General features: G+C 45.0%; 4 protein-coding genes and 1 non-coding gene across 5 annotated transcripts; 3 read left to right on the top strand and 2 right to left on the bottom strand.

The window, feature by feature from the left end:
- Positions 1-523: 523 nt before the first annotated feature.
- Positions 524-5,414, top strand: LOC124660729 (abhydrolase domain-containing protein C22H12.03). Its single transcript, XM_047198544.1, has 13 exons — positions 524-658; positions 2,289-2,435; positions 2,518-2,544; positions 2,670-2,760; positions 2,900-2,943; positions 3,031-3,129; positions 3,665-3,722; positions 3,837-3,889; positions 4,000-4,101; positions 4,205-4,270; positions 4,405-4,529; positions 4,609-4,780; positions 5,012-5,414. Exons 1-13 carry the CDS (start codon positions 539-541, stop codon positions 5,096-5,098), a joined length of 1,191 nt encoding a protein of 396 aa, XP_047054500.1. The 5' UTR covers positions 524-538; the 3' UTR covers positions 5,099-5,414.
- Positions 5,415-8,559: 3,145 nt separating this feature from the next.
- Positions 8,560-9,105, top strand: LOC124662613 (ethylene-responsive transcription factor ERF020-like). Its single transcript, XM_047200428.1, has one exon. It carries the CDS (start codon positions 8,560-8,562, stop codon positions 9,103-9,105), a length of 546 nt encoding a protein of 181 aa, XP_047056384.1.
- A 2,770-nt stretch (positions 9,106-11,875) lies between these two features.
- Positions 11,876-15,174, bottom strand: LOC124667461. The gene is made up of 3 exons (XM_047204735.1): positions 14,848-15,174; positions 13,745-13,890; positions 11,876-12,749 (listed from the first exon to the last, which is right to left on the bottom strand). The coding sequence occupies exons 1-3, from the start codon at positions 15,068-15,070 to the stop codon at positions 12,072-12,074; spliced, it is 1,047 nt and encodes a 348-aa protein (XP_047060691.1). The 5' UTR covers positions 15,071-15,174; the 3' UTR covers positions 11,876-12,071.
- Positions 15,175-17,008: 1,834 nt separating this feature from the next.
- On the bottom strand, positions 17,009-17,082 carry TRNAI-UAU. Its single transcript has one exon. It is a non-coding gene; the product is annotated as a tRNA-Ile (tRNA).
- Positions 17,083-20,386: 3,304 nt separating this feature from the next.
- On the top strand, positions 20,387-25,246 carry LOC124662612. Its single transcript, XM_047200427.1, has 12 exons — positions 20,387-20,464; positions 20,741-20,871; positions 20,965-21,036; positions 21,522-21,593; positions 22,091-22,297; positions 22,399-22,629; positions 22,759-22,905; positions 23,366-23,599; positions 23,676-23,744; positions 23,957-24,379; positions 24,647-25,003; positions 25,092-25,246. Exons 2-12 carry the CDS (start codon positions 20,742-20,744, stop codon positions 25,244-25,246), a joined length of 2,097 nt encoding a protein of 698 aa, XP_047056383.1. The 5' UTR covers positions 20,387-20,464; position 20,741.
- The last annotated feature ends 2,701 nt before the right edge of the window (positions 25,247-27,947 follow it).

The following is a 27,947-nucleotide window of genomic DNA, read 5'->3' as shown; positions in this document are numbered from 1 at the left end:
AACCAGAAAAGAAAAAAGAAAAAGGAAAAACGAACTGCTACAGGCTAAATAGACACTAATGGGGCTGGCCCATACCCGATCAGAAGGTGTGCGGTGGCCGGTAGCCACCGACCTGGTCGGTGTATAGGTTTTTCCCGTTTCCATAGACCCTGGTATTTTTTTAGGGATTCAGCCCTCAGGATGAGCAGGTGACAGGTTCTCGGCCCAGGACGGCCCGGCCCATTCAACCAAAGACAACGCTGTCGTGGCAGCCTTGCTGGCCCACATTCCTCAGACCACACGTCGCGCAGCCACGCAAGACCACTCAGGATTGGACCCACCAGGTCGGAGACAGATCATGACCGCCTTGTGCCAGCTGGGCCCGCACGGCAGCGTCTCTCAGGCTCTTTGGGTTCTCCGCCCGCAGCTTTCTTCTCCGTCGTTCCCCACCACCGAAATAAACAAACACCATTTAATTCTTTCCCTAGTGACGCGGCGGGCACACCGATTCGCTCCTGCCTCTCGGTGCGCCCACCCCGAGCTACTCGCCGGTGATCCGATGGCGGCGCCGCCGCCGCGCGCCATCGCAGCGGAGCCGAGGAGGGCGCCGCTCTCCGTGGGCCTCGCGCCGCCGCGGCACGGGTCCAGGGCCAGGGCAGGCGTGTCGCGCTCCCGACAGGTACTGGTCTCTCCAGCTGGTTTTCGTGGTCGAAATCGTCCTTAGATAGATTGCTTCGTGAGTTGGTAGTTTCAGTGGCTGGTGCGCCGTGGACCTACGGGTACTCGTACTTCCGACTCGCGTTGGCTGGCTTGGGCTAGATGCGAGGTTTTGGTGCGATTTTGAGGGCGTGCGGATACATACGGCGGGGGTGGCGACGGACGCAATGTACTAGATGCAATCAGGGCAGCGGGACTGCAGGAATGCATTTCTGCTGCAAGTGGGGTCTATTATTTAGTTCACAGCGTTGATCATTCACTTCGTCTCCAAACACATATCATTCCCAAAATTGCTTGGGTCAGTCGGGTGGAACGTTTAATGGACCTCACTTTTTTTTCTCCTACAGTAGAAAAATTGAAATCCTTGTGTGTTGATGCTTCGATGAGCCCTCACTGATAGGATTTTTGTGCAATTTTTAGTGATTATTTGCATATCTAGTGTAGGCGTGAGTAATGAACTAATGGTGCTCGGCGGCTACAGTTTCTGTCGTGACCATGGAAACATAGTACATTTGCCGCACACTTGTTGTTCCATCAAAATGTTTGGTGATGAAACAGGGTAACTAAAAGTAATATGCGATGAAACAGAGAAACGACGTGGACTGTAATTTGGGACTCTAAATTTGGAACCAATTACTATCCACAACGTGGAACCTGCGCAACTTTAAAATTTTGTGCAGAAACTGCTGATTCGACTTTCCATTTCTTCTACTGTTGTATGCGTTCCAAAATTTTAAATGCAGTTATAAAATTTCATTCTTCTGGTCAGACTGATGTCCAATTTCTGCACTACCTCCAACATTTTTCAGTGGCTGGTGCGCCGTGGAGCCACGGGTACTCGTACTTTCGTCTCGCGTTGGCTAGATGCGAGTTTTTTGTTCGATTTTGAGGGCATGCTCGACTGCAGAAATTTCTGTTTCAAATCATAGATGGCACATTTCTTTCAGTGTGACATCGTTGTGTCTAATAGTTTGTTCATGCGTTGATTGTGATTTTTCACTTCGTCTCCAAACACGTTTCTGCCACTCTGCCCGAGCCCGGATGTACTAGCTAGATGGTAAAAATTGCTTGGGTCTATCGGTCAAATTTTTTATGGACCTCACTTTTTTCTCCGAGAAAACTCAATAATCTTAAAGTCTTCATGTACTGATGATGCTCACTGATACAAACTTTCGTGCAATTTTAAGTGGATGTCCTATGTAGGTGTGAGGAATGATACTTGGCAACTGCAGCTTCTACTGTGATGGTGGCAACATAGTACATTTGCCACAGTTCTTACACTGATTATCCCATCAGAATGCGCAGTAACCAAACATAATATGTCATGAAACAGGGAGAGGGTGTGGACTGTAATTTGGGATTCTAAATTTGTTTTTTGTAACCAACTACTATTCACAATGTTGAATCTGCATGACTTGTTAATTTGTGCAGTAACCGCTACGTTCAACTATCCATTTCTTGTATTGTCAGAGACGTTCTTGAATTGTAATTGCAGTTATATAATTCCAGTTTTGTGTTTCCACAACTTTCCAATTTCTGTACTACCTCCAGTATTCTGAAATTTAGTTATCATATTATGCTTTGTATTATAGGAAATTGTTTATAGTCGTGGACGGCTGGTATCGACCAATTTCAATTCAAGGTCATCGCTGTGTCCTCCTTGCCGTTGTACTCAAGTGGCTTTTGCTGACACAAAGATTTCTTATCAGCCTGATGCTGATAAGCATGCTGGAGTTCTGGTAAGGAAGCTTGAAGCTATGAAATTATACAATGAATTGTTCTTCCCCATGCCACCTAATTATTTCTACATTGCCCCTACAGGCCTATGAACTGGTTCAAGGGAAGCTTGTAAGTGTTGCATTCACGGCAATGATTTTATCTCTAGTTGTCAAATTGTCTAGTGCAACAGCTCATTACTTGAAATGTTCTGGCGGAATGCAAGTTATTCATAATCATCACTCACTTTACCTTAGGTACAATGGAACTCATTTATGGACAAATCAATACCTGATCCACCAACAGCTGTACTCCTTCATGGCATCCTTGGGAGCGGGAAAAACTGGGGTAAGTGAACACTCTGATTGTCTGAGTTGCGATTTCGATTAATTTTTGCAAATGAGTGAAATGCTGTGACATGTTCAAAAAATGTTCCTTCTAAATCAAGGATATGAAATTGTTTTAATTAATTATATTTTCCATGAAGGGTCCTTTGCTAAGAGGTTAGCTCAGGAATTTCCGATGTGGCAGGTCAATACATCTAAAGTTCTGCTAATGATCTGAGCTAAACACTACAACGACACAAATGAAAACTAAAGCTGACTTCTCTGCATGCAGTTTCTCTTGGTTGATTTGCGTTGCCATGGTGATTCAGCGTCAATTAAGAAAAGAGGACCACACACTGTTGCCTCCACTGCTTTTGATGTTCTAAAGCTGGTTTGTATTTTCTGCTCGCTGCTAATCTCTATTTTATCTTCTAATATCTACGCTAAATGTGTTTGTTACATCCAATATCAATCTAAATAAAATGTATAGCTTTTTTGAAAGGACATCATAAAGGTGAAAGAGTACCCGAATAATATATGTGCATATGTGTGCTGTACATATAGCAATATGTATTGTGAATTAGGCAGCATATCATGTGCGCATACCTCTTTGATGCCACAGTCCATAGTTTAACTAGCTTACTCATGGGCATACTTGTGAACAGTGAAGCTTTAAGAGAAATATTAACATCAGAACTGGATCATATAGTATATAATGCAGATTACAATCTCTACTGATTTGTAGTATACCATGAAGTGCCTGAATCTATTGCCTAGCAAGCACTGCACCTGGTTTAAAATTTTGAAATCATATTTAGTGCCGTTTCTTATTTCCCAGTCGAAGTAAACTAATTTTCGATTTTCAGTTCACTTGGCTTTTCTTTATAATCTGTATTACCTAATGCTAATCCGTCTGAATACAACAGATCGGGCAACTCAGGCTATCCCCTCGTGTGTTGGTTGGTCACAGCTTTGGTGGAAAAGGTTTTTCTGTTTCCTTTCCTTTCTCTTATTTGACATTCCATGCACCTCCTATGTGTGTTATGGTTGCTATTGTAGACAATCCATAAGTTTCCAGTTATCCAATTGTGCTTGCAGTGGCTTTGAGTATGGTAGAACATGCTGCAAAACCACTTCCCCGTCCTGTTAGGGTAAGCCCACCTAATTCTTCAGAGTTATATCAGTGTGGCAATAATAGAATGCTAGCTATCATTTTTAATCACGTGTGTTGAATTTCTCTGCTGTATTCTGTTCATTGAAGGTATGGGTACTTGACGCTACTCCTGGTAAAGTTCGTTCTGGGTTAGATGGCGAAGATCACCCTGCTGAACTTATTGAATTCCTCAGAAGAATGCCTAGGCAGGTTGGTCTTTTTGAATTATCTACGCTTGTATTACTGATGATAGTCAAGAAAAGTGGCCCTAGTTCTATCATTCATTGTTTCTTTTCTGCCGTTGAAAATACAGGTTAATTCAAAGCAGGAAGTTGTTGATGCTCTCGTTAAGGCAAAGTTTTCTCTGGATGTTGCACGGGTATGCTTGAATACAACCCTTTTGTTGAGACGCTGTTGCAAAGTTTTTACTTGATTTTAGTGGTCTGGAATTACTTCATTTCACTTTGTCCAGTGAAACAAGATATTTCAGTTTGTTGTTCATTCTTTGTTCAGTGGGTGGCAACAAATCTCAGACGAAGCAGTCCAGTAGGACTACGATCTTCTTCAAGCTTCTCGTGGATATTCGACCTAAATGGCATCTCTGAGATGTACAAGTCATATGAAGATACTAACTTATGGTAAGCCATCGGCAATGCCTGTTGAAACAATCTAAAATTTGTGAACTGTGTTGGACAGCTAATTAAATGCACCATGCAGGGGGATTGTAGATGATGTGCCACGGGGGGTTCACATTAATTTCCTTAAGGCTGAAAGAAGTTTGCATAGATGGGCTCTTGAAGACCTCCAGAGAATTCATACCGCGGAGGAGCTGGCTGCAGATGAGGCTGGAGGAGTGGAAATGCATCTGCTTGAAGATGCTGGACATTGGGTATGCATGCTGCCTAGATACTGTGGCAACCATTTTCTTTTTACTACAATCACAGATGCCCTTATATTAAGGATATGCTCATAGTTACCTTAAAAAAAGAGGATATGCTCATAGTCATAAGCAATACCATGTATAATAACTGTTAAATATGATGTTGCATGCCATACAGTATAGTATAGATATATTGGTTTACCAATGAGTTTAATTCTGCACCCATGTCTCTCCTTTCAGGTTCATGCAGATAACCCCGATGGGCTCTTCAGAATCCTATCATCGACCTTCCGCGTCGAGACTTCCATAAGAGGGGTGCAGGATTGAGGTACAGAAACCCAAAGGTGCTGCAACTTCGCCACTTTGGCTGGTTATGCCTGACATGAAGACGATACAGGTAAATTGCATCGTAGTAGTACATGTATTTCAGTTTTGTAGAATACGGAGATCTGAAAAAAGAACCGTAGCCATGGGGCGAGCTGAGATCATTGGCGTGGTAGTGCATTTGTTCATTCATTCGGTCCATGTATCGTGTATGTAACTTGAGAGTGGGCTGCAGCTATACTGTAACGAACCGAAACATGTAATTATCTTGTCATATGCTACTGAATAAATATGTAAATGTTGAAAATGGTGTTACAAATGGTGGAAAACTGAGAGCTAAGCATTTGAGGCAAAAATTATGGGCAGCGTACACACGGGCTGCGCGCCTGGAACATGGTCCGCATCATTTACACGCTGCTGCCGACCTGCTTGTGGCCTATCAGGTTCGAGCCGGCCGGTCTCTCCTGGCAGGGGATGCTGGACGGCGTCGTTCCTGGGGCTCGGCAAATGTGTGGGTTTCGGGTACAAGGGCAACACGTAGGGCAGCGATTGCTACCTGAGGTTGGCCCTCTTCAACGGCAACGGCTGCCTGGGCATGGTGCACCTTGAGCTCCTCGTGAGCCTCAGTGACCTGAAGTCGCAGGTCTCTTCTGCCATCGTCGTTCGCCTTTGCCAGCGGCACCGGTACCGTGTTCAATGGTGGTTACTGGCAAGGCGAGGAGCCAGAGCCGGCCCTGGCAGAAGAGATGGGCGCGGAGAGATACAGGGCGACATTCCAGCAGCCCACCATTTCAGCAGGCTCGTCTAATAGGAGCTGCTGGAATGATCTTGCAAGATTGCCCTTCTAGTATTTCCAGCCAGCCAGGTGCTCACGGTAGTCCAAGCGGGGGAAAGAAAAGGAGCCATGACCAATTCAATGGTCAAAGCTCACTGGTCACTGAATCCGTGTGTACACTTCACTTCAAACGTCACAGCTCACGTCGCAAGAGAAAAAGGAGAGTAAACGTGGTCCGGAGTGGCGAGCCTCGCGATCGTGTCCGAGTCAGACGTCGACGTTTCAGTTTTCGTTGCGCAGGGCTGTCTCGAAACGAAGGGATAATTGAGCACATGCTCTTATTAACATCGAAGCAAATCTGCACCTTGGTACTAGTGTTAGCTGCTTATTACTACTACTAGTAATACTTGGTCAGCTGACAGTAGATGCGTCGGGCTCCGTCACGGCTGAACTGGACAGAATTGACTTGACCTCCTATGCTTTAATTTGGTGAAACACAAGTGATCCCTTCTTTTTCTGGGTGAAACCGCGAGCTCTGTTCTGGGTGGCATGTTTGACACATGCAGGACATGCTTGCCTCGCCGAAATGAAACGAGATTTACTTTTAGTTAGGTATATACGTAGTGCGTGTGCTAGCCTGTCCCTCACTCTTTTATGTCCCGTCGCTGGCGAAGCCGACCAGACCCAACGCCACAAGGGGACCGATATGCCACTCATGTTCTAAGTGGACCAAGAAAGCGCAAGAATACTGTTCGTTTACGAGGAAACAGTTTTATAGTTTGTGCTCCATCCGTTTCCATAATTCTTATCATAATTTTAATTTGAATGTGAACTAAAATCATGACAAAATTTATGGAGCAAGAGAGTGCTATACCATGTTCATACAAAACCATGAATGATGGCAAAGAAAAATGTCTATGCAATTTGGGTTTAAATTTGAACTAAAACCACGATAGGAATTATAGAATGAAAAGAGTACTAATGTATGTACAAAACTTTGAAAGATGGCAAGAAAATGTCTTTGTAATTAAAAATAATATGAATCAAGAGATTACCTTTCTCTAACTTTTTCTCTAAGTTCTAACTTTGGTTTTGTTACCAACATACATGGCATGGGTTTTGACCTGGTTTGCTAGTTTCTTCCTCCCCTCCTTGTTTTGTTTTCATCCTCCTCGTCGGTTATTTCCTCCCTATAACACTAGTGAGCTCGAGCTCCTGCTCCTCATGGTGCCATGCATGTTCGTTGTTTCTCCTCTTCTTAGGTATTTGTTTCTTAAACCATATATATATTGATGTAATTAATTCATTTTTGCCAGCATGGACGAATCTATGATAGATCACGCCACATAAGTAAGAGTACGGTTTCGGAGGGTAAGGAACCAAGTTTTTCTACTTTAGAAAGATGTTGGAGCAAAACTATACAACATAGAAGTACGCGAAAACTTGGTTCATAACTAGACAACTAAATTAATGTTTGTGTTTTTTTCGAGAAATATTTATATTTTGGTTACAGCAGTCGTTTGGTTGCACCGCAGCAAAAGGGCAGAAAATTTCTATAGAGTTTGAGTACATATCATAGTTATCATAGACACATAGAAAAATTTCTAAGTGGTATAATATCTTGCGAAAATCCTATGGAATTGTAGTGTAAGAAAGCAATAATTTTTTTTTGGAGAGTTTAGTCATTTGAATGAAATGGTTTCTATTGAAAAAAAAATACTGTGGGTATGAATCCTACAAAACTTGTTTAGAAATCCTTTGAATCAAACATGCCCCAAACATTTTTTACTTACTTGGTTTATAAATAGAAAGTTAATTTTCTCTCTATGTTTTCTTTTGACAAACATCTTTTTGCTCGTTACATGGAGAAGCATATATGCTTAGATAATTAGATTCGGTTTTGCTATGTCTCGGTCAACTGAGATTTTCTTAAGTCTAAGTCACTTGCAAAAAAGTGCTTTGAGTTGCACTTTTCTATTAAAAAGAATGCAATTGCACTTTTCTGCTAGAAATGTGCAACTGGACCGAATTGCATATTTCTTTGAACTGCAGTTGCATTTTTCTGAGGTGACTGAGACATAAGAAAATCTCAGTCAACTAAGACATAGACACACCCAATTAGATTGGTCAAGTAAACATCATAGTCAGCTATGTCATATAGTTACATAATACAATAACAATTATTTTATGACTTGTTTGCAGCAAAGTCAGCCCCAACAATTCTAATGTTGTACGTAGTAGAGTTTCCAAGGTCGCAGCCTTCTAGACACGATGCAGAGAGAGAGAGGCTTCCCCAAAAGTGAGATGGCGACCTGGGGAGCCTACCATCATAGCGTGTTCATACGAGACGTGCGACCATAAAAAACGCTTTGACCCATTGAAGATTTTGACCCCGGCGCCGTTGCTCCCGTACCGACCACAAATATCGATCACCACACGGCTGTAGGCTGTCTCACTGCACGTATCCACTCACAGGTCACAGCTCGATAGCAAGGTCAAACTCCAAGCCGATTCGATCATTCCGCATGCATGGTCAACTCGTTTGTGGGTTGACCTCTCGCACCTATATAGAGCGCAGTACGTACGTGCTCATGCAAGCTCAACCGGTGCAGCAGCTAGCAGCCAGCCACAGAGTCAACTGAAGATTAGCTCGGCGTCCCGGAGGTCAGCTTGATCGATCATCGCGGCGATGAGCCGGGCGGAGGCGGAGGAGGAGCGGTGCCGGTACAAGGGCGTGCGGCGGCGGCGGTGGGGGAAGTGGGTGTCGGAGATCCGGGTGCCCGGCACGAGGGAGCGCCTGTGGCTCGGCTCCTACGCCACGCCCGAGGGGGCCGCGGTGGCGCACGACACCGCCGTCTACTTCCTCCGGGGCGGCCTCCTCGGAGACGGCGGCGCGTCGGCGCTCAACTTCCCGGAGCGCGCGGCCGCCGCGTACGGCGCCGGCTCCGTCGCGCCCCTGTCGCCGAGGTCCGTACAGAGCGTGGCGTCCGACGCCGGCATGGCCGCCGACGCGCAGCTCGTGGCGGCGCGGGACAGCGCGCCCGAGGCCGCCGCCGCCGGGCCGAGGCGGTACGCGGAGCTGCGCTCTGGCGCCGGCGTCGGCGCCGCGCAGGGTGGCGCGAACGCGTACGCGTACACGCATATGGGCGGCGGGTATAGTGCTGGCGGTAGCGGCGGCAGGGAGCAGCTCGTTCACGGGGACATTAGCGTCGACGACATGGAGATTTTGATGTAAAAGCATACATACTCAATTTTTTTAAGACCAGTACAGTCGAATTAGCTGATGCAATGAATAAAGATTACGTCGTCGAACTACCCGATCCGTGCCGCGATTGACCCAGAGTGTGACATACTCCCTCCGTACCACGAAGAATGTCTTAGTTTGTTAAAAAAATTCGTGGAACGGAAGAAGTAGTACGATTGAAATTCGCTATTTGAAATCAAGTGTTGACATTTGACACTAGTGCAGCTCCATCAAGATGAAACAGTTTAGATGGGGACTTGAAACGAATCTATCGCGATAACTACTGGTTTAGGCGAGGTTTGGGCGATGGTGCCGGGTTTGTTGACCAGGCAATACTAGCTGAGGCGGCCAGCTGCGGACCGAGACCGGTCAATCGCCACTTCACCTGCAGCGACACTTTTCGCCTGTCGACCGAGGATGGAACAGATGACGCTCTCCAGCACATCTTCCTCGACCGTTCGCCCAAGGGACCAACCGAACATTCTACTCCAGGAACTAGAAGAGACGGAATTTTTTTTTCTTAACGAGGTGCCTAGGCATCAGCTTCTTCCTCCTCTCCGTCAATGCCCCTGCCGCCACTGTCGGCCTAACTGCCGATCTTCTAGCGTGCTGCCGCAACACCTCACCGCCCTGTCCTGTCGAAGCTCCTTCTCCATCGGTCCACCGCCACCTCCCGCAACCTGAACCCTAAATTTCCATCATCCCCGTCTCTGGCGCGGCCACCACCGGCTCCGGCTCGGCGGACGTTCCTCCGCCGCCTCCCCCATCGCAGAGTTGTTGCCATGAAGAAGATATGCGAGATAAGGATAAGAGGCTGCAAAAATCTTGGCGTGATTCAACGGTTGGAGATTTTACTAAGCTCTAAGCTGAGAATTAGCAAAACCGTTTTGCTAAGTCTCATTTCACTATTTTTCGAGGGAAAAGTCATGGTTGACTTAAGATTTATCAAGTCCATATGGCTTCAGAAAATGCAGTTTAAGTTTAGTGAAAATATGTCAAGTTATACCAAAAACTCTCATTGCCTCCCCAGGTCCAGTGATCTCTTTATTTTAGAAAAAATATGAAATGATATTTACATGTTTCAAAAAAATCTTAAAAAATTAATCTGGGTGTAGACAATGATATATCCTACAAGTATGCTCTTGTTCATGATTCGTGGGAACTGCCTATCTAAGTAAAGGGTTATGTAGAAAATCCCTTCCAATTTATCATCACAGGTAAATCGGACGTCATAAGTAGGTTAGGTTTTTCCAAGGTATAGTTTTCTACCAACAAAGATGTGATGTTATGAATAATCGTAGCGGTGAACTGAATTTTAGGCTACACCAAAATGAATTTTTTTGATAATTTTGGATTTTTTTAAATATGCATTTTTACTAGACTTAGATCCATATTTTTTTCTTCGTTTGTGTGTATCTCAGAATGCAAGTATTTTCAAATAATATTATGCATGTTTTTTAGATATATTATTGTGTATATCCTATTTTTTACAATTTTTACATTTAAAAAATGATCTTGGAATTGAAAATAAACAAATGGATCACATGAGCTTGCGAGCCACAAATCTACTCAAGTTATACATTTTATTTATTAAACAGCAGTTGCACCGTCTCTAAATCACCTTTTCTGGTCATGTAATCACTTAAAAACTTGGCAATAAGATTACCCTGTGCATCAAAATCAATGCAGAGTCCGAGGGCTCTGACTCATTTTCGTAGAAAACCCAAAAACAATCTCCAGAACATGCATATGACCTTGGTGCAGGTTCCGAGTGTATGTTGGCGAGATGAGGTCTGCATACGTACGTGTGCTTGTGCAGTCCACAAGGTCGGCCACGAGTTCTCCACCAACATCAAATACAGGCCGTCCTTGTGAAAGAAAAAACAACACATCCAGATCTGACGGCTGGAATCGATCATCTAAACGAGTACTCTTTTCCTAGCAATCCTGACTACGTCAGGTAGCCTGGGTGGACTCTGTAGTCTGTTTTCTAGAGACAGGGAGGGAGATGACATGACGCAGTAACTTCCACCCGGACGTCGCGATATTAACTGAACAGTTGAACTGTCGCCACTCAGGTCACTGACACTGCGTTGTGCATTTCTACCCTGCCCAGTCCCTGGTCGTTACTCGCGCTACCCAGTTGCACATTTCCTCTCTACTTACTGTATTTGACGAGTTCTTCAGAACATCGCCTAGAAGGAAAGAAAGTCAATGGAACCTGGCACCGTAAATTCTTCGTGATCGCCATCAGTAAATGTCAGCATTTTAACACCAAATGGGATGCGAAATGGAAGCAGAGCTAAATGGATATTTAGCGAATCTACCGGTGTCAAATGTAGGCAGGTAGAGAGGAAACGGGCACCAAAGGAGCGGAAGCTTTGGACGCGGATATTGGCACACGCGCGTTCGTTCGTGGATGTACGGGTACCTGTGCCTCCTTGTGGGTTCTGATCGGCGTCACGATCTCTCCCTCATCCCCAACTTTGTGCCTGACGCGTTTGGGTAATCAGACGCGACAGACGGTTGGCCACTACTTGTGCATGTATGCATTTCTCACATAACAGATGCCACTGCAAGATCTTGAAAATGATTTGGATACAGATAAGCTCTAACAAAGAAAAGGCAAACAAGATACAGATAGATAGGAGCAGGAAAGTCAATATGTCATGCCGAGCAACATGCACGACAGATAAAAACTCCAGGAAAAGCTGATTGATCACTGCACATAATCATCACTATACTTTCAGATCCGGGGTCCGACGTCGTTTCTTTTCTCACAAAAAAGGGAAAAAAAGGTTTTACATCGACTAACAGCTGATACATTATTTGATCCAAGAAACAGAAGAGAGCAAAACAGTCTCCCCACAGGACGTGGCCGCTGACCAGACAAGATTACTCAATTATGTACAAATCGAACACAACAGTTTGATGTGCCATGCCACAAGCACGCGACTTCACGCGCTATCTTCCTTCGGTTTCTGACTCAGCTCCGCGTACTGGCCTCCCAGCAGCTGGAGAATCTCGCTCCACAGGCAAGAAGGGTCCGCAGTCAGCGCGTCCGTTATCAGGCCTGAGCTGCAGGAGGTGACAACCCAGTACCCCGCGTCGATCTCGCTCAGCAGCTGGTCGTGATCCCAAGCGGAGTACCCGACGTAGAACTTCAGGTCCTCAGGGTTAACTGCACCGTTCTTCATCAGGTGGCCAGCCTTCTGCAGGTCGGTCCTGAACCCGAAGCATACACCCGGCGCCACCTCTTCAAAACCCTTGATGGGCCTGCCTTCGTTGGTCCGCATCAAGAATACGCTCATATCGACAGGGCCTCCAAAGAACAGGGAGCAGTCGCTGAAAGGTGTCGCCTGGTCGCGGAAGGATGGATTCACATGTTTCATCTTTGTGTAGAGTGGGCGGTTCAGGATGACGCCGAATGGGCCATCGTAGGCGTCTCTTGAACCTAGTTTCAGGAGGAGGATGACAGTTCTTTCGAAGGTACCATTCCCATCAAGCTCTTCCGTGGCAACCAGCACACACCCTGATTCTGGTGCTGAAATAGAATGTGCCCATTTCCGAGGAAGACAGTGTACTGGGCCATCAAAAGATGTCTGTGGTAGAGTATTTACATCGACTGCTTGCTCCTAATTTGAAAACATCATAGAGAGTAAATTAGGGAAAAAAAAAAATCAAGTGTACGGACAAAACATAAAATTTTCAGGACAAGCAAAATAGTAAATAAGGCAATGTTTTTGTATTAAAAATAGCACACTGAATATCTTTTTACACTACATAATGGAAATACTCTAGCGGTGTCATGGTTAAAAGTGAAGAAAACCCCGCTATTGTACTGGCAAGGAAGTTTAACAGGAAGTGAGAACCTTCAAGAAATTAAGTGTCACAGCAAGTTACTCACATAGGTCATAGTTAAAAACTAATCTAATGTGCTCCAAAAGGAAGAAAAAAGAAGACAAGAATATTTAAACTAGGATAAAAAGTGTCTATAATAGTTACTTAGTTAGAACAAAATGTGTGTTATGGACAGCCCAATTCACTTATTTCTTCAAGTTTCTAAGTTCTCACGAAGCTCCTTTCAGCGTTTCTTAAGTATGATGTTAAATGATCATAGAGGTCGACTGAACCTACATAATTGCATTCTCTCTGATATGATGCTTAATCTCAACGTTTGTCTACAAAGAACAAAAAAAATACAAGAAATTTCCCAACTAGGATGAAAAAAATGACTCTAGAATACTGAGAAAAAGTTTGTGCTATGGACAATCTGATACAGTTAGCTCTTCCTAAGTTTCCAAGTCCTCATGGAGCTCTTCTTAGCTACTGTTAAGTATGATGTTGCGTGGACATACATTATTCCATTCTCTCTGATATGATGCCAACTAAATAATATAATTGCAAAATACCAATATTTCCAGGTAATCCATTTCAGCTTTTATAGTGTATTTGGCCGATGCTATCCTAGTAAAGCCACTACTAAATAATCAATTAAAGGACCGTGCTTAGTATCCAGCATGAGTGGAATTTACGAAGCCAGACCGCCTAGTTTCCAAATATTGACTTCATTTACAAGAAAATGGACAGCCACAGCTGCGATAAACTAGCTGAAAAGTATTGGTCTTACCGATTTCGGAATCACAAAGCTTGCTCTCACATCACGCCAATACGACAAGTTGCTGGGTACATACATGGTGTCATTGGATTTCGGTTCGCCATGATTTTGGCTCATTGCATTGTCATCTCCAATGGGAGAAGATGCATCGCCTTTTCCTGCATTAAGAAAGACATCAATTCTACACGGTCTTTATCAATCCTGCTTAGGCATTTCCACTGCACATTGTAGTAAAGAGACATCAAACATATCTTAATACGGTGACAGAAATATTCACATCGAAACAAACAACTGCGGCTGAGGGAAAAAAAAGGCACGCAGCAACTAGAGCTAGAAGTTGACATTTTCCACATCAGAATCGGTGCAGTCAACCATTACAAATTTTCTTATCTCCACCATTACAAGTTTTCAATCACAAAAACATTTCAATATCGAAAAAGAGGAACCGACCCTCAAGCCTGAAGAGTCCATTGATTCTAATGTTCAATTTTTTTCCTCCACTAGCTTATCTATTACCACCAATTGCAACTAAATTTACCAATACTGGTAACACCAAGCTCTGATTGATGCGAGGATCATGACATGTTTCCTAATTCGACCATTTCATGACCCAGACCGTAGCGATCACTGGAAAGAGGATACCAGAATCCCCTCCCCAGGTCCTATCACCCCGATACGCATCGAATCTACTAGAAAGGGTTTGACCACCTCCCCCGCATGCCAAGATCCCCCTGTTCCCACTAGTACGACCGCACCCAATCAACAGCCTGAAGAGTCCATTCTAATGTTCAATTTTTTTCCTCCACTAGCTTATCTACTACTACCAATTGCAACTAAATTTACCATTACTGGTAACACCAAGCTCTGATTGATGCGAGGATCATGGCATGTTTCCAAATTCGACCATTTCGTGGCCCAGACCGTAGCGATCACCGGAAAGAGGATACCAGAATCCCCTCCGCAGGTCCTATCATCCCGATACGCATCGAATCTACTAGAAAGGGTTTGACCACCTCCCCCGTCGCGCCAAGATCCCCCTGTTCCCACTAGTACAACCGCACCCAATCGACAGACGGAAGCTCTCATCGTAATCATACCAAGAGAGAAGAATTTACCGGAAGACGAGGCCTTGTTCCTGGGCTCGTCGCCGTCGGGACTGCTGTGGCTCTTCTTCCCGGACGCGCTCGCCGCCAACTTGGGCCACCGCGGCCCCCTCCTCGCCCCGACAGCCAGCGAGCCGGCCTCCCCGGCGGGGAGGGGAGCCCACGTCGGCGGCGGGTTGCGCCTGGGCGCGAGGAAGGGCCCGCCGGCCTTCAAGTTGAGGGCCCGCATGTCCATGGCTGCGCGGGGGCGGTGGCCGGTGGGTGGCTCGGCCTTGGGTCAAGGTGGAATTTTTTTAGATCGCAGAAGAAGAGAGAGTGCAGGAGGAAGGAGGAGCTTAACTGGGGGGGTCTGGGGCCCTGATGACAGGGAGAGTGGTTGCTTATTTCGGTGGCGCTTAAGCGGCTTACGTGTCCATGTTTTGTTTTGCTCAATTTGTGCACATGTTGGTTCCAGAACTACTGTTCCATTGTATAATTTGCCTCATACAAATACACATTTATGTCACTGATCTTGATGTGTAGGCAGCACGACAAGTGTATGGATACTTCAAGAATATGGTTGTGCATTGAATGCGGCTGGTACATGATTATTCGGGTTCAACGAGAGGAGGCAAGCAAAATACATCTATGACGGACCACGGCCTCTCGTTGGTGGAAGGGTTTCATTTCTTTGCTAAATACTGAAGTTTGAATAAAATTCTTTTTACCCTACTCTCGTTTCGGTGGTGCGTTTAGCATTGTCGGATGACACATTGAGTCGTCTGCTAGACGGATCTACTGAGATCCGATCGATTTTCATGTTTGTTTTTTTTCGAGGAATTTTCATGTTTGGTTTCAGATCAGGTTGTTATTATTGGTGATAGCTCTGGTGCGCTGGCTCTTTCGAGTCTTAGCATGACAAACAAAGATGTCACTGTTACTAGCATCGCTTGTCTTACCATGGTTGTTATCATTTGTCTACTACAACAATCTTTACTATGACAAAAAAAAACAATCTATTTTCATTGATGGAGGGTGAGAACGGCGGCGCGCCTTTGGCTTGCACTAGTGTCCGTACTCGTCGCTAAGAGTTGTTTGTATTGTTTTTTTTAGATAAAGGGAATATATTAATATCAAAAGATAGCAATTACATCCAGCCTCTGCAACAACGCCCCACCCTAATGGCAGTACAGATGCACATGGCCAAAAAAGAGTAAAGAAAACTAAGAAATAAAAGTCCCGCTACAACATTCTAGACCTAGCAACAGCAATACAACCACCACCGTGACAACACCTGAAATACAGATTCTCCAAAAGCGACGCCTCCAAGAAGGAAACAGTGCACCAGCGCCGTCGTCGCCCGACCAAAGGTCTTAGATTTTCACCCTGAAGATAGTCCCCACTCTCAAAACAATGTCTCCCAAATGAACATTACCAAGCACAACCAGTTAAGGGCAGACCTTGGGTTTTTCATCCTGAGAGGTAAGACTCTGAACTTCTCATGTGCTGCCGCCCCCACATGCATACCACTGCCCGAAACGCTAAGCAGATCCCTCAGCATCACGAAGACTCGAACCTCTTTTAGCCAGTCCACCAAAAGTAAAAGAAATTTTAACAAAAAACTGAAAGAATCGACCCTGACATAGTGACGTTTCACAAATTCCCTGCTGCAGCAAACGATTTGTTGTGAAGCTTTGGCATTTGGGAGTATCACGCGCAATGGCCAACGGAGGTGACGGTGTAGACGAACTCACCTTAGAGTGGAGCTACTCTTCTATCGTATGCATCTCTTCCCTATTGCCGTGAGCACTCGCTCGGCGCCATAGTCGTACGCAACGATGAATGCTAGTAACAGTGACGTCTTTGTTCGTCGTGGCAATGTGCGGCGTCTTTTTTGTGTGTGTGCGCGTGCGTGGGTTAGGCGTTTAATGTGCCGACCAAAGGAGCAGAACACATGACACTAGCATAGTATGCGGCAATGGACTAATGGAGCGAAATAGATTTTAGGTGACGCGACGAACTCGGGAATTCTTGTACAGTACTATAAAAACAAGCTCATGTTCTCGTTCTGTGAAGCACAGCGGACTCTTCAATTCTTCAGTGGATGACGGAAGACGTACACGTTTACCTTTTCACTTGTGATCGGCAAACATTGTGTGCGGCGGGTTGAATAAAAAAATTGCAAAAATGATATTTCTCCCGGCGGGGCTCGAACCCGCGACCTTCGGCTCATAAGACCAACGCTCTAACCAACTGAGCTACGGGAGATGTTGTGTCCTAAACAAGTTTACATATTATATATAACATATTATTTGCTGATCTCAATGGCACTTGCTCTTGTATCATCTTATCTCAAATTTTACACAATAAGTATTGTGGGCTACTGAACCAAAGAGTAAAATACATGGTTGGTCCACGTACTTGTCGACCTAGCTCACTTTGGTCATCGTACATTGGAAATACCTATTCACATTCCCCAAATACGTGTAACTGTTCATCTACGGTCACCGGACACTGGTATAAGGATGTATTTGTCCACGTGGAGATGTGTTGACAAGTCTATCCGTGCATTTTTTGCAAAAACCCCCTCACTCATGTCTTATTTTTTCCTTATCTCTTTCACGCTACGGTCAACATCTCCAGCCCGAATGGGTTCCGATGCGGCGGCGTCCCCGGGCACGAGGGTGAGGCCGACGCGGCGGCGTCCCTGGGCGGCGGCGGCAGGCTTGTTCCGCCCCAATTGGTTCCGCAGGTCCGGCCGCAGGCGCCGCCACGCGAAGCTACTCGCACACGCCAACACGATTTCTTGCACTCGAGCGCCGTCACCGCTAGCACTCCGCGACATGAACCACTGCGTTCATTCATGTTCCCCTCCTCCAGCATGACCTCCCGGGGTGAGGCAGGCCGCGCGCGCGCTGGACCAATGGGAGGCCACGGGGAGTCAACGTCGACACGCTGGACCACGTGAGGCCACCGATATTCGATGCCATCACGCTAGACAATGAGGAGTCCACCGGGATTTGACATCGGCGCGAGCGCGGGTGGCCAGGGCGGCCCGTAGGGCAGGCAAGCCGTAGCCTGCTCGCGAGGGTTCAGCGCGTAGGGGTGATTGGCCGGAGCGTCGGGGCTAGCTGGCCGGGGTGGTGTGTTGCGCTCTCACACTTTGCCGGCGAGCCGTGAACGCCAATCGTGCAGGGTCGTCGTGCTGCAGCGCGGCGCGTATCTTGCCTTGGAGTGCTGTGAGCACCATGATTTTCCAACGGCGAGTGAGGTAAGGCGAACGTGGACGGGGCTTTGCCGCCGCCCCACATCCCGGCCTTGAAACTCCACACCATGCACTCCTCGCCTCCAGAAGCCCCGTGTTGAAGCCATTGGCCACGCCTCCATCGTCGTTGGCACAACGAAGCAAGCCGTAGCAGCCTTCAGTTCCCGACCTCGTCGGCTTGCCGCCACTCAGGCGCCTCCCCTAGATTCTGTCGTTCATCTACAGCACCAGGAAGACGACGCCAAGACCGAGGGATCAAGGCGGAGACGGCCCGAGCAGGACGACACCGGGAGAGCGCTCGAGGACGCGCGGCACTTTAGAGCTGTCGGAGTTGACCACGGCGGAAACCAGACATGGGCGCTTATGCGGTTAGAGTTTTTTTTGTGAAATAGCCCTGCAAGGATTGTTGCCGCACGCTCTGCAACAAGTAGGGAGATTCTTTTCAAAATAATGCTTGAGACCAGTGAACGTGGTGCCACATCAGCGAATACAATGCTATACCGGCAAGCAGTGACCGTAGATGAACGTTGTCACGTATTTGAGGACCGTGAATTAGTATTCCTAATGTACAATGACCAAAGTGAGCTAGGTCAACAAGTACGGGGACCAACCATGCATTTTACTCCTGAACCAAATGTGTTCAAACACGCACTTGATATGATCCTGATTGCACTTCACTAGTACACGTCACCCCTTCACACACGGGTGAATCACTACCGAATAAAATAAATCTCAAGTAGTTCAATTCCATAATTACTAGGTGTCACCGTTGTCATCACTAACTAAGTTACCACTGATAATGCCATCATGTTCTTGCTTCCTTATATCCTTCATGCAAGATATTTTTTTTCTCCTTTCTCACCATTTTAAAAGATATTTGCTCCATTTTTTACAATGTCGTTTTCTTAAATTTGGAAGGATCCTCACTTCGGTTAAGGTTGCCTCTCGTAATGAACGATGACGCATTAACCGATCATGCAATTTTTCTCACAACATCACGATGATTTATGTGTTTGCAGCAAACAATATATTTGATACAATAGTTGTGACCGTTACCTCCTTTGACGACAACGTAATCTGCTACACTGCTATCCTTGCTTCGCTAGAAAAACTATGATCCTCTAACCTCTCACACTGAATCATGCATACAGATATGACTATGGAACAATCAAGATTTGCGTCATACTCTCTTACTCCACAACCTCTCCCGCATGGCTTGATTAGTTTGATGCTTTGATGTCTTTGTCCTTGTGGTCAACATATATCACTTAAACATTTGATACTGTAGCGACTGAGATCTTCTTCATATCTCGTTTATCTATAAGTTGTACCGGTAAGCATTGTAGTTTATGTGCATTTCAAAGAAAAAACATGAGAGTGTATTTAATTTTATAATTCCATCAGTGACTTCAGAGGCTGATTAGAGCACCCGTACATTTTGTTAATGCACATCCTTTTTTTTAAATTCTACTACTTACCAAGGTATTTTGATGAAGTTTTGAATTTCTAGCGAAAAGATTACCGTTGCAACGTAAAAAAACATATGTTACTTTCTATGAATGAAATGTATTAGTATCTATTTAGCGGGCTAATTTAAGTTTTGAACTACATGTACATAAATATGGTTGTAAATGCATGACAAAAAAAATACTTGAAGAGTTTTTTTTTCCAAGCGACCCAACATGGGGTCGATTTTCATTACCTTGCAGATAACGAAAAAGCAGTACACAGGCATACATGCTAAGAATGTTATACCGCGCACAACAGAGAAGGGGGGGGGGGGGGGAGCGCCGCCGACTGCTAGCGTTTTTAGAGAGCTAAGTCTATTACAGGAGAAAAAAATACTTGAAGAGAACATCAACATAAAAATGAGGGAAACACATATAACTAAATTTAACTACATTGTTCAAACAACACACTTAATTAGTGCCCTAAATACAAGAAGAACGAGAAGGGAAAGCAAAGCACACGCTCATGAGTTCGGTTTGTCTCCAATTCAAAAAGAATGAAAGAATAAGAGTTCGGTCGAAAGAAGTCATATAACCCCCAGTATTGGGTTTGGGACACTAAAACCCTAAAGTTTAGATTGGGGACTTGTAACCCTCCTTAGTATTGAGTTTCATGTGAGTTTGCTTGGTATTTCAGGGAGGTTATGTGTCCCAATCTAAATTTGGGAGATTTGGCGTCCTAAATCCAATACTTAGGGGTTTGTACTCCGTACTTGTTTCGAGTTCGGTCCGTTGGCTCGAGGAGGGGGCTGGACCCAATATACAAGCGAGTTTCCAGTAGTTCGAAACAAGCGAGTTTCTAGTGACCCCGATCGTCCCCCGGCGGTCTCAAAGTGGAAGTGCTCGCCAAGGGATTCAATCGAATTGGGGAAACCAGGTGGGTTTGTCTTGCTCCCAGATGTGGAACACCAGACTACCCTCCGCTTCTCCCTCTGTCTCTCTGCGAGGATACCCTTCTAATTGCTTTACATACCCATCCTTACTCGACGGATTCGCTGGAACATGCATTGGGTTTCATGGGTTCTCTTACCTGAGCCTCGTGTGAGAAAAAAGAAGCCCTTTTCGGCACTCACCATCACAATTGCTAAGCTACGATTTTTCTGGCAGATTCTGTTAACTACACGGGTATCTGATAGCCTTGTATGATTCATAGGATGGTGCGGCGTCAACGCAAATCGCAACAGATCCGCGCTGCCTCCCTGCTTAATGTGAAGGGGGAGCTTAATGTGAAGAAGGAGGAGGATGAACATCACGGCCAGCTAAAGCCTGCCGATGTTTCTGGCCGTGAGTTCATACCTTGTGTGCATTCTTCGTTTGCAGCCTAGTCGTAATTATTTTTTGGCATGTCTGAACATTATTTTTTGGCATCGCGTACAGTTCGGCATGCACTCTCTGATGCGAAGGTAAAGTTGGAGATCGATGATGACAATAGAAAACCTAACTTGGACGGTGAGTGATTGAGTGAACTCACTCTTCCCTATCCTCACACATTACTTTCTCTGCCTTGACTCTGCATATAGAGCTCTTCTTATTTTAAAATAATACTCCCTCCGTCCCATAAAAGGATGTCTTAAATTTGTCTAAATTTGGATGTCTTAGTATGCAGATACGTCCAAATTTAGACAAATCTAAGACATCTTCTATGGGACGGAGGGAGTACTAAACATATGTAATTCCCTTGATTTGTAATTTTTTCTTTCATGAAATGTGTGGTATCTGGTTCGGCAGCGTACCGACGAGTGTTCTAACCTATAGCCTTCCTTTCCTCTAGGAGAAAATGTATTTTACATGCATTACCATAAGCTTGCTATTTGCTATTGCCAGTAGTCCCTAGCCTTACTGTAAATATCAATACCTATCTGCTGCAAGTGCATATTCAATGAAATGATTCTGTACTGCTACCATGTCTGAACATTTTGTGGCATCGCGTACAGTTCGGCATGCACTCTCTGGTGTAAAGGTAAAGTTGGAGATCGATGATGACCATAGGAAGCCTAACTTGCACGGTGAGTGAACACACTCTTCCCTAACCTGCAGCCCACTCCTTGTACATTACTTCTCTGCCTTGACTTTGCATTTAGATCTGCCTGACCAACGTCTCCATCCACCACGATATTTGTTGGATATCTGGTTGCCAACAATGTATTTTCTGATGTTCCCAATCAAAGTTATCACCATATATATATAAGTTTGTATTGCCAGTAGTCCCTAGCCCTATTGTAAGTATCAACCTATCTGTTGCAAGTACCTATTCAATGGATGATTAAGTATATTTTTTTTTGACAGCTCTACCGTAGGGGAAACCCCTACGGTGTGAATGATTATGTATATTCATACGAGTGTGTTGTTGGTAGATCTATTAGCTGAACTTGGGTCGCATGATGTAGTCATTCAAGCACAGTCCTAATATGGCAGGCAGATTAGCTCATTTATCAGATGAATTGTAGGGATGCAGATGACTCCGTGGTTCTCTTTCCTCACTGCGGCAACATCAAATTTGCAGGGTGCAAAATGGTGCATGGTCAGAAGAAGCCAGGGAGGAGAGGCCGTCGGGTCAAGTATGGAAAGGACAGTCGCTATGCATACATCATGTCAATAGCACATCGAATGAAGTTGTCCCCTAACAGTTTGGTATCAGGAGTTGAAGGAAGGTTATTCCATAATGTATTTGACCACCTGATTGATGCAATCGTATCATCTCAGACTGCTGGTATGTGCTAAATATGTATTTTCTCATCAAAATTACACTGCACTTGTGAAAACATGCTACCACTTTTGTAACTAACATTTATTTGTGTACCTCCAAATTAGGGAGCGGTGAAAAGGCTATAGAAGTCGACATTGGCTTAGATGAATGCAATTCTCTAGTGCCTCTTGTCAATCGAGAGTGCCTCCTAAAGAAAATCTTGACACTCCTGCTCTGCATGGCACGCCGGCGCCATTATAATCCACCACCTGAAAGTGAAATTGTGTACTATAGAGAACTTAAGGGACTTATCAGATGCGTAATTGCATACCATGAAGCGAAGGGGAGATCAGAAGGTAATCCAGTGCAATATTTAACTGTTGAATGTTGCAAGCCATGTGAACTTATTGAGGATGTATTGTGATGGTGTTTCTGGTTCTTTTGTTTTGACATGTTTTGTGGATTTTGGCGTTGTTCCTTCACAGATGTCCAGTGGGAATATTCAAAGGATCCATCAGGTTATCATAGTTTGTCATGCTCGCAAACAATATCAGCTGTCGAGGAGCTTATAGAGTTGACAGGTTCCCTTAGAAAGGCAAACCTGCAGTTTCGGGAGTTCAGTCAGAACAATGGTAAGTGACATTCGTGTTTTACCCAGTGCCAACTATTCTTCAGTTTGCATGTTAGGGATAGTAATGCTTGACTTGTTAACGGATGGGATGGTCTCTCGGTACAGTTCAAATTGTTATGGCATCATTACGACACTTGCCATCATACTTATATAGTAATGTAAGAATGCTGATATTGTTGAATTTTACTCTATCCCCTCTTGCACAGCTTTCTGACTGTCTGGCTTTTACTTAACAAAACATCTTTCCCTCTTTCCTGTAATGATAATATTCGTTCAGTCTGAATATTACTTTGCTTGGGGATATTCTCTGTACCTAAATCCCTATTTTGGCCGATCCAAGAAGTTTATAGAATGCCTCTTATTTTCTCTCACTGACATCACTGCAAGTGGCATGTATCTTTTATATTGTAGTTCCTATTGCTATTGTTCTCAAGTCCTCTGTGCAAACTCTTTCCTTGCAGTTTCAGTTTTAGCACCTGCTCTTGCTATGCATGTGAGGATGGATTTCAAATCTCTGCCAGAACCAGATTGGAGTGTTGAAAGGACCAACGCGTTCTACTACAGCAAGTTGATTTTGGTTCTGCATGATCTTAAATGTTCAGGCCTGGTAGGTCTGTCTCCTGAGAGCAATGAGAAGAAATCAATTAATACTTTACTGGATTATATGACGTCTAGTCATTTACGTGTAAAGAAAGGTGAGTGATAATAACTTGTCCTGAACCATTACGCTGCTGAGAACTTTCTACCCATTTTAAAGTGGTATTCTTGCAGAATATGAGGTGTGTGACTCCTCTGTATGCAAACCAGTTGGTGCTACTACTCGGAAGCGAGGAATAACAGGTACTTTAAAATCGGATTGCTGTCTGGTACATTTTATCCATGCTTTACCGATTTTCAAATTTATATCTCTCTTTTTCTAAATGAGTTATATATTGTGTTACAAACTGGGTTTCTCATACATTTTGGATGACATCACAAATAAACATTGTTACAATTGATTCAGTATTTTACATGAAGAAAGTATATTGTCTAACTGCAATGTGTTTTATCAGATATATTGATGGACGATGGCGACGATGATTTTTACCCAATGGGTCCACTGATATTTACAGCTGGCTTTTTTGATGGGAGATTGGTAGAATATATGAAGCAGCTGAGGAGATCCTGCTTGGTCTTGATGCTACACATTATGGACAAAATGGAACCTTACTGTCACCCTGTGAACTTATTTCATGTGGATGATAATAATATTATGCTTGAATGGTTGAAGCAAGTGAAGTTCAGTAGACCAAGAAATTCTGCAAATGACGTTCATCGTTCTGTTTTACTTGCGCACTATGCTGCTTCACTTATTCAAGGAATCTCTTCTAGCGTGGAAGGTGCATGTGCAGAGTTGACTGATATGTTGCGAAGGCAGCAGCATTACTATGAATTTGCACCTCAGGCTCTTCTAGTTTTGCTGCTTTTAGATTCCAGTAAGTTCATTCTAGCTTAACACCACGGATAAGTAGCACTTGATGAGACACTTTATACAAGCAGTTTGCATGCCTTCCTGTCCAGATTGGTCGATCTACTTTGCAGCTTAGGAGTGACCTTGCACGAGATATTTACTGAATATAGTTATTAATCAGTTAATTAATTGCAAGACTCGATTGAGGCAGAGGCCGGGGCCATGCTACCATTTCAAAAAAAAAAAAATTGCAAGACTAGTTAATGACCGCCAATGCTTATTTTTCCACCAGGTGCATTTAGAAACACAGGAGAGATGATGGCCGGACTGCAAGATCATGAAGCTCCGAACTCAGGTTGCAGTACTTCTCGTCAATGTGGTGCGACTCGTGTGAACTGCCACAGTGGCGCCGAGTCGAGCGGCAATGGAGTGAAGTGTGGAGATAGTGACACAGACAATGTGAAGATTCTCGCAACCATCTTCCAAGTCCTGAAGGACATTGGAACATCAGATGCACTTGGCGCACCGTCCCCTAGTGAGGTGATAATACTAGACCAGATTATGGAGCATGTATCCTTGTGTGTCGATGGCTTTCTGTGCACCAAGGCGTATCAAAAGGAAAGAGACCTGAGAAGGTGCCGCTGTGTGGGTAAGCATATCACCGCTGTCTGTCCCACATTAGCCTTCTTATTATCCGTGAGCACGTTAATTGAATGTGATGCTTTGTGTTGTTGCAGGTTCAGAACTGTTTCGTCTTAGAGCCAGCGGAGTTCCCAAATATTTGTATTATGGGTGTGTGTTCGGGGCGGAAGTCATGTCTGAGCGGTTAAAACAACTCCAAGAGGGCTTCAATCTCGTGATCCAGGCATTGCAGAAAGTAGAGGTTATCTAGAGGACTTGCAGAAAGTAGAGCCAGCCTATCTGGGCCCACGCGGCCAGCCTTGGTGGCGATAGGGCTATCCCTTCGACAATTTACAGTAAAGCCCGAAATCATATTGACTGGAAGTTTTACTATAAATCTTAAAAACATAGTTAATTCACTCCGAAACATTTTCGAAGATACAAGAACACTTTCGACAAAGTTTATTATCACTCTTAACTATTTAGGTCGGATATATTAAGTGCACTTCTGAAACTATTATAATAACACTGGAATGACTCTATACTCTACCAAAACTATTTTGATGTCACCGGAACTATTTCAAATACTCTCTCAACTACATACCATAAAGTGAACTCCCACAACAGATCGTAGAACCTTAAGCGTGTTGATGAGGACATCCCTACTACTACACCACTACCTCTGTCATTACAAGATGAAGACGAATCTGCTGTGAAGCTCAAGTCCAATGAAGTCGGGATTGGACCAATGACACGAGCTCGTGCGAAGCTACTTAAACAACAGGTGAACTTGTTCCTAAGTGATACTTTGATCGACGAGAACTTTATACTGCCTAAGTCCTTTCACTTATATATGATCAGGTATGAAGAAGAAGCAAGCATCGCACGAGGAGGAGAGGAGCAGCTGGACCAGAAGATGGACGTGAAGTTGGACATGGAGCTGGACATGAAGACATCCCATGGACGCGCGAGAGAGGGGCGGGAGGAATGCGCGAGAGGAGGAGATGCTCAGGCCGGCGCCAGGCCCGGTCAAACCGGCCGTGCCGCCGGGCCACCCGGTCCCATCCCCGGTTTGACCGGCTCCCACGCCGGATCCACCCGGTCCAAACCGGGCCCCATGCTTGTGCCAACGGGCGATATCCAGTAAGCCCGGAGCCTTAGTCCGGTCCACACCCGGCGCCAGATCCGGTTTCAACCGGTCGGCCCGGTCCCGAGCCGAGTCGACTCGCTCCCTGGATCGGCCGAGTCCGAGTCTGTCTCGACCGGATCTATTCTGGGTCGGTTATTTTTGTATCTTTTCGACCCGAGGTCGTCCTGAACCCCTATATAAGTGCCCAGGACGCCCCCAAATTAGGTTTAGACCACGTTTAAGATAAACCCTAGTTCATAGTTGATTGCTTGGCAACTCTATTGAATCTCTACACCATATTGCATCGATTTGGTGTTGAACCCCTGAAAGTCTTGTGTGATCTGCTGTTCCATTGGGAATTAGACGGTTGCACCTTACCGTTTCGTGGTCGGCGGCTACGTGCGCAAGTGTGTGGAGTTGCGAATATCTTGCGGGGTTGAGAGCTGTTGCATTGGCGACAGGGATCGATCGAGAGACTCGACAACGTCATACAAGTTATCATCCACTTCATCATCGTGTATCTCTGATACGTCTCCGACGTATCGATAATTTCTTATGTTCCATGCTACATTATTGATGATATCTACATGTTTTATACACATTATATGTCGTATTTACGCATTTTCCGGCACTAACCTATTAACAAGATGCCGAAGAGCCAGCTTGTCGTTTTCTCGCTGTTTTTGGTTTCAGAAATCCTAGTAAGGAAATATTCTCGGAATTGGACGAAATCAACGCCCAGGGTCCTATTTTTGCACGAAGCTTCCAGAAGACCGAGGGGAAAGGAAGTGAGGCCACGAGGCGCCGCCACACTAGGGCGGCGCGGCCAAGGCCCTGGCCGCGCGGCCCTAACGTGTGGGGCCCTCGTGTGGCCCCCCACGTTGCCCTTCCGCCTACTTAAAGTCTTCGTCGCGAAACCCTCTGTACCGAGAGCCACGATACGGAAAACCTTCCAGAGACGCCGCCGCCGCCAATCCCATCTCGGAGATTCAGGAGATCGCCTCCGGCACCCTGCCGGAGAGGGGAATCATCTCCCGGAGGACTCTTCATCGCCATGATTGCCTCCGGAGTGATGAGTGAGTAGTTCACCCCCGGACTATGGGTCCATAGCAGTAGCTAGATGGTCGTCTTCTCCTAATTGTGCTTCATTGTTGGATCTTGTGAGCTGCCTAACATGATCAAGATCATCTATCCGTAATACTATATGTTGTGTTTGTCGGGATCCGATGGATAGAGAATACTATGTTATGGTGATTATCAATCTATTACCTATGTGTTGTTTATGATCTTGCATGCTCTCCGTTATTAGTAGAGGCTCTGGCCAAGTTTTTGCTCTTAACTCCAAGAGGGAGTATTTATGCTCGATAGTGGGTTCATGCCTCCATTAAATCTGGGACGAGTGACGGAAAGTTCTAAGGTTGTGGATGTGTTGTTGCCACTAGGGATAAAACATTGATGCTATGTCTAAGGATGTAGTTGTTGATTACATTACGCACCATACTTAATGCAATTGTCTCGTTGCTTGCAACTTAATACCTGGAAGGGGTTCGGATGATAACCTCGAAGGTGGACTTTTTAGGCATAGATGCATGCTCGGATGGCGGTCTATGTACTTTGTCGTAATGCCCTGATTAAATCTCACTATATTTATCATATCATGTATGTGCATTGTTATGTCCTCTCTATTTGTCAATTGCCCGACTGTAATTTGTTCACCCAACATGCTTTTATCTTATGGGAGAGACACCTCTAGTGAACTGTGGACCCCGGTCCTATTCTTTACATAGCCTACAATCTACTGCAATTGTTCTTTACTATTTTATTCGCAAACAATCATCTTCCA

This window comes from Lolium rigidum, chromosome 6 (genome assembly GCF_022539505.1).
Source record: "Lolium rigidum isolate FL_2022 chromosome 6, APGP_CSIRO_Lrig_0.1, whole genome shotgun sequence".
NCBI classification, from domain to species: Eukaryota; Viridiplantae; Streptophyta; class Magnoliopsida; order Poales; family Poaceae; genus Lolium; species Lolium rigidum.
Note: the sequence above shows the minus strand (reverse complement) of the source record. Positions and strands in the feature narration are given on the sequence as shown.